General features: G+C 58.5%; 1 protein-coding gene across 5 annotated transcripts in view; it reads right to left on the bottom strand.

Annotated features, from left to right (window-relative positions):
* Positions 1–845: 845 nt before the first annotated feature.
* The window catches only part of CDIP1 (cell death inducing p53 target 1), a 31360-nt gene continuing 26012 nt past the window's right edge, over positions 846–6193 (bottom strand). For 3 of the 5 annotated variants that reach the window (XM_079320530.1, XM_079320529.1, XM_079320531.1), the window contains exons 2-6: positions 3856–3954; positions 3195–3293; positions 2674–2820; positions 2161–2425; positions 846–1958 (exon numbers count right to left, since the gene is read on the bottom strand). In XM_079320530.1, the coding sequence (XP_079176656.1) occupies positions 1847–1958; positions 2161–2425; positions 2674–2820; positions 3195–3279 (609 nt within the window). In that variant the 5' untranslated portion in view covers positions 3280–3293; positions 3856–3954 and the 3' untranslated portion in view covers positions 846–1846. Of the gene's footprint in view, positions 1959–2160; positions 2426–2673; positions 2821–3194; positions 3297–3855; positions 3955–6193 lie in introns of all 5 variants that reach the window. The other 2 variants (XM_079320533.1, XM_079320532.1) reach the window with 2 other exon arrangements.

The following is a 6193-nucleotide window of genomic DNA, read 5'->3' as shown; positions in this document are numbered from 1 at the left end:
CCTTTAGCTGACTGGTGCACAGGACTGGTCAGTGCCAGGGGGTGAGGACTCCACTGCAGCACTGCCCTGTCCAGGCTGGGGCAGCTTTTAAGGCTAGAGATGTCCTGTCCTGGCAAAGGCTTCACTTGCTTGGCTTTTCATCTCCATCCCTGAAGAAATGTCTGGAGGGGGTTCCCTGCCCTGGGTTGCACCCACAGAATGTGTCGTGAGCCTTCCAATCAACCAGCACTTGCTTTCCTACCCTGAGAAGCTAGGCTGTGCCATGGGGCTGTTAGCTCAAAGGAGTGTCCTGTTTGGTGCCATGTCCTAGGAACCAAGTCTGACTCCTGTTGGGGATGGGGGTGGGACCATGGTGGGTATGGAGGTGACAAATGTGTATTGTGCAACTTTGCGGTTGAGGGTTGTTGTCGGTTATTTTTCCTGAAGCCTTGACTGGAATAAAAAAGTTGCAATGCTTAGCTGGGGAAAGCTAAAAGCACATCATTGTGAGCATGGGGAGGCTGGGGAGGGGGTTAAGGGGGAGAAAGGGAGTGCAGTGCCAGTGTTTCACTTGTCTCTGCTCATGCAGTCCCTGAGAAACTCCTGCCCTAGCACCCACTGGCCCTGCTGTTTGTCCTGGGGTTTCCATGTGGGCAGGTTCATTGCCCTGCTCAGAGGACACAGGCAGGTGCTGGCACAGCTTGGTGCTTTCCTGTGTTCAGGGGCTTCCTGGTAAGGCAGGGAAGCTGCTGCTCTTTTTCCCGTGCTTTGTACTGCTATACCCCCACCCTGCCCTCATCCTCAGCTCCCCTGCAGGCAGATCTGCTGTGAATTTTGAGCAAGAGAGAAGAGAACATGCACAAGAGTTCAGGGTCTGTTATTTATTTACATAAAAACACCACAGTGCCACAGTTCCACCCCTGAGCAAACAGCAGCTGCCTGTGCAGGCCAGGCTGTGTTTGCAGACCTGTGTACTGAGAGACCCCCCCCCCCCCACTTGGCTCTGGGAGCTGCAGGGGCAGGGGAGGGAGGAGCAGCCCCGAGAGGCTGAACTTGGCTCCCAGCTCCTCCTGTCGGTGCCTGCTTGCCCCTTCCTTCTGCCCCGCAGGAGTGAGCTACAACTACCCCCTAGAGCACATGCAAGGAGGGCCCTACAGCCCCTGCCGGGCCCGGTAACAAACTCCTCTATCTAGGGCCGGGCAGCCAGGCCATGCCGGGGCGGGTTTGGCTCTCAGCTCGCCGGGGGCGGGGGCTGCTCGGGGCTGTCCCTGCCCCCGGAGGGGCTGGGAGGAGGCGCATGCAGCTGGAGCGGCCCCGGGCAGGACGGAGGTGCTGATAAGGGTGCGGTGCTGCCGCTGGGCTCCTCTCCGTGCTCAGAGGCAGCTCGGCCTCCCCTCGCGAAGGGGCTGTGAACCACACGGAAACCTGGTCTGTGGCACGGCACCTTCTCTTTGTCACTGAGCCCCTTCCTCAACGTGCCACAAAGGCTGTGCTGCGTCCCCTGAGGGCACCGTGGCTCCTGTCTCACCACATCCCTGCAGGCAGGCACCCCTGCACCTCCAGCAGCTGCTGCTCTTCCCAGGGTCGCTCCAAGTGAGGGGCCTCGCTCACACCCTGGAGCATAACGGGGTGCAGAGTGATGCCCCCCACTCCTGTGCACGGCTGGGGCCTGGACCCACCTCCCCTGTGCACCAGTGTCACCAATCCAACTATTCCCAGTGAGGAGCAGAGCTGGGGGCAGGTGGTGGCAGCTCTGCAGGGAGGGAGCTGGGGCTAACACACACACAGAGGGCGGGAAGCGAGGAGTGATGCAGGCGGGGCCGGAGCAGCGGGGCGGGGCCGGCGGCGCTCGGGGCTCCGGCTGCCGTTAGCACATGCGCTTGTACGTGTAGATGTAGGCCTTGCAGTTGGGACACGTGTGTGTCACGTCCTTGAAGTCATCGAACAGGCAGGGGATCAGGCAGCAGCAGAGATCACACCTGGAGCACAGGGAGAGCAGAGGCGCTGAGCTGGGGCAGCCCCTGGGCATGGGCTCCACCCTGGGCCACGGGCCCAGGACCTCCTCTGCTGCTCCAGTGCCACCTCTGTGCCAAAGTCCCCACCGTGCCCACCAGCAATGGGGCATCCCAGGACCAGGCTCAGCACCCAACAGGAGGCCCCAGCCCTGCTTGCAGTACCTACCCCACGAAGCAGCAGAAGAAGCCAAGAAGGAAGCTCATGAGCCCAATCTCATAGGAGATCTTGGTGGTGATGGCTTGCTGGCAGTGGGGACACACGGTCTGCACGGGGGCACCCTGGAAGATCTCTCCCTGCAGCACTGTGACTGTGGTGGCAGCTCCAGGTGGGACAAGCACTGTGGCCGTGTGGCCACCAGGAGAGGGGTAGGGGCCTGGGGCAGGGTAGTAGCCCATGGGGGGGTGAGGGCCTGGGGGTGGGTAGTATCCTGCTGTGAATGAGAAACACAAGTGAGCACCTTTGCACTTGGCAGGAGGGGCCAGATCCTTATGGGGAGGCCCTCACCCTGCTGCAGCACCACCCTTGGAGTGTGTCCCCCACCCCATCCCAAGGAACCTTGCTGCAAGCTCCAAATGGCAGCCCCAGCCCCTCTTGTGTCTCCCCACTCCCCAGGGCACCAGGAAACATGATGCTGCTGATCCCCACCCCCTGTGTGCCCCAGCCCCTTGCAGGACTCACCTGGTGGCACATAGGGCCCAGAGCCATCCATGGGCATGTGGGGGGGCACGAACCCTGGCTGCGAGGGTGGCTCATATGGGGGGGGTCCGAACTCAGGAGGGGGGTTGGGAACCCCCTGGGGCTGTCCCACCACTGGGGTGACACCCTCTGAAAAGAAACACAGCAGCAAAGGAGGCAGCAAAAGTGAGGGGAGAATGGTGTCCTGGCTGTGTGGTCAGGGTCTCAACCCCACCAGGGAAGGGAGACAAGAAGTGGCAACAGGTGGGGGCACCCCCTTAAGCCACATCCTCCTGGGCCACAGGAAACCCAAATTCACCCCCCAGCAGGGAGCAGTGCCAGGCTTTGAGCTGGGAGTGCTTCCTGCTCCTGTCATTGCCCCTAGGACCCCTCCTGCCTCCCCCCAGGGGCGACATGGGGACACTTCCCAGGTGCTGTGAGGAGAGGCCACAGCCAGGGCAGTCCCAGGAAGTTCCCTGGTCCTGTGTCTGCAGTGTCACCCCCAGCATGGGACAGCCCAGTACCTGGTGCAGAGGGGGGGCCGTGCTTCTCTTCTATCAGCGGAGCCGAGGGGCCCCCCGGGTAGGGAGGGGGAGGGTCGTTGGACATTGCTCCAGGCAGCCCTGCAGGGACAGAAACCTTTGGATGACACCAGCCTTTGGTGCCACAGGAGATGGCGCTTGGGATGGAGGTGACAGGTGATGGAGGAGGCCAGGGCTGGTGCCACCACTGCACCAGCCTCAGCCTCCCCCCCAGGCAGAACCAGGGGCACGGCCCCAAAGCTGGACAGGCTCTGAGCAGGCAGAAACCCCAAGGTGTAAAATCTCCCTGCCAGCTCCAGGGGGGTCCCTGTAAAGCCCACCTGGTGCCCGGCAGCTCTGGGACTGCATGGCCACACTCCAGGGCAGAGCTGGGGCTGGAAAGTGCTGTGCCAAGAGCCTTGGCTGCATTGTTGGGGTACCAAAGGTGGGGAGGAGCTGCCCACAACCCCCAGCTCCACCCTCAGTGACACAAAGCTGTGCCCTGAGGGATGGCAGGACCAGCCTGAGCCTGAAGTGCAAACTCCAGGACAGGGGGTGCAAACCCACAGAGCCTTTCTAAATAAATCTCTAAATCAATCCAGTAAGGTAAGGTAGGACCATATTTAACAGCTGGAGGTGTTATTTTATATGGGGTAGAATTTACCTGTCCTCTTCCCCTCAGCAACAGCTCAGAGGCCTTGACAGCTGAGAGAAGCAGCTCCTGTGAGCAGTGTAATTTGGGAGGCAGCTTCTTCCACTGGATCTGTGTAAAAGGAGACAGCAAGGGAATTACAGAGGTGGAGAGGAGTCACAGCTGCAGCACTGTCCTGGCTGCCAAACCAAAGCCCCTCTCTCCCCTGGGCAGGAGCCCATGTGCCCCCTCAGTGGCAGGCAGGATGCTCTGTGTCCTTGGCATGTGGCAAAGCCCCACTGACATGCTCTCACATCCAAGGAAGTGCAACAACAGCAAGACACCAAATGTTTCCCATTTCCACTGGCTCAGTTATAGCTGTAGGATGTGACTAAATTGGGAAATAAAGTGAGAGGCTGCTCCCTCAGTGCTTGGGATAGCTGCCATCAGCCATGGGACAGGGTGACACTGCTCTCAGAGCCCAGGGAGCAGTGCTGGGAGTTCCATCCTCCCCCACAGTGGGCCAGGAGCAAATGTGACCCTGCTTGTCCCGTTTGCTGGCACCAGTGCCACGTGCTGGGCAGCCAGCCCAGAGCACACCAACCCCCAGCATGGCACAGCCTGCACAGGCACCAGGCCAGCAGCCAGAGCTGCCCCAGCCCTGCATTGCAGGTGCCCACAGAGGGGCCTGGGGGCTCAGCCACCTCCACCTGCAGCTGCTGGGTCAAGCAGAGCCAGACTCAGCCCTCCCTCACCTGCATAACTTTGCTTTATTCTACTCCTTTTATCCTAGTTCACACTCCCTGCCACTGAGCAGCCTCCTACAAGGTAGCAGGAAATTTAATCAGTCCCTGGAGGAGCACCATCACCTGTGGCTGCTCATGGAGGAGCACGCTGATCCCCCCAGGAGCTGAGCAGATTCCTGACAGGCACAGGGTCTCCCCCAGCACGCCCCTATTTCATTTTCCAAATTGACTAGAATTTCTCCCCCAAGATCTGAAGTGATGTTGCAACCACACAGCTTCAAAGAGTAACACCAGGGCAGCTGGGGGTCATCTTCCTCCTGCTTCTCACTCCAGTTTCTTTCTTAAGAGCCCAGGGAAGCAGAGTTGCCATGGCACAGAGCATTTCCAGGCACTCTGCAGAGCCTGCCTTCTCCTTCAGTGACCTACAAAGCTACAAACTGGGCCGTGCTCCTTTTAGTTCAGTAGAGATGTGAATACAAGGATTTATTCTGCTCCAAGTAGCCAATCCTGCACATCCAGGAGCCTCAGACCTTCCTGTCCCCACGCCTGCAGGGGATCTGGGTGAGCCCAGTCCAACCAGAGCATCTCAGAGTCCTTACCTGGGGACTCCAGCCTGCCAGGGAGCTTTCCTTGCCCTCCCAGGCCAACTGTGCCCACAGCTTTTCTAACATAATAGATCTCCTCCCCTTCCCACTCAGATGCTGCTTTCCCATAATAATCTTTCAACACTCCCCAGCCTCACTCCCCCCAGCAAAGCAGCTGGCAAGAAAACACAGGGAGAAGGAGTGCTCCACCAGCCCCTCCACCAACACCCATGAGAAGAACAACAGCCATCAAAGCTGCCACCCTGGCCAGGAGGGAATGTCACCCAGCCACCAGGGTGACAGCCCAGAGCCACCCGTGCTGGAGGAAGCTGTGGGGTGCAGGACCCCTCTGCTCCTACTTGGCAGGCTCAGTTGCTCCTAATGCAATATTCTGCTTATTAAGAGAGATCTGTAAAGAGCAAGATGTTGGCCGTGTGCCCTTCCCAGGAGGAAAAGAAAGCCTGTTGCTTTTAAGCCTCTTAGAAGCTGTTTCTCTCCTGTGCTTTCTTTCATCTTAATGTGAGCAGCACAAACCCAGCCCATTTCTGACAGAGCCCCGTGGGAAAGCAGAGGGCACTGGGCAGGAGCTACCCCAGAGCTTCACCACTCTGGCACTGACAGCCCTGCAGTATCCCAATTACCAGGGTCAAGTTCAAGATCTGGTGGAATCACCAATGTCTTGGGCAGATCCTTTGGAGCAAGGACACACTGCAAGATCCTAAGACTCAAAAGGAGCTGGTTATCAGAGAAGGATGGAGATGGGAGATGCTATTTCCAGCTACAAATGCAGATTAGCTCTTCTCAACTGGAAGAACAGCTTTTACTGGTTTCCTCAGCAAACTAACTACAGAGGATAAATCCACTATGGAATCAGAATCATCACTGGCACTGCTTCAGTTAAACACAGAAGACAGGCAAAGGACCCCCATGCCCCAGGGAACTGATATTTGCTAAAGAAAATGAAAAAGCAAAGACTCCCATTAACCTGCTGGGGCACAGCTGTGTGACAGACACAGCCAGGACAGCACAGCTCTACCTCAG

This window comes from Erithacus rubecula (assembly GCF_903797595.1).
Source record: "Erithacus rubecula genome assembly, chromosome: 17".
In the NCBI taxonomy this organism is placed as follows: domain Eukaryota; kingdom Metazoa; phylum Chordata; class Aves; order Passeriformes; family Muscicapidae; genus Erithacus; species Erithacus rubecula.
Note: the sequence above shows the minus strand (reverse complement) of the source record. Positions and strands in the feature narration are given on the sequence as shown.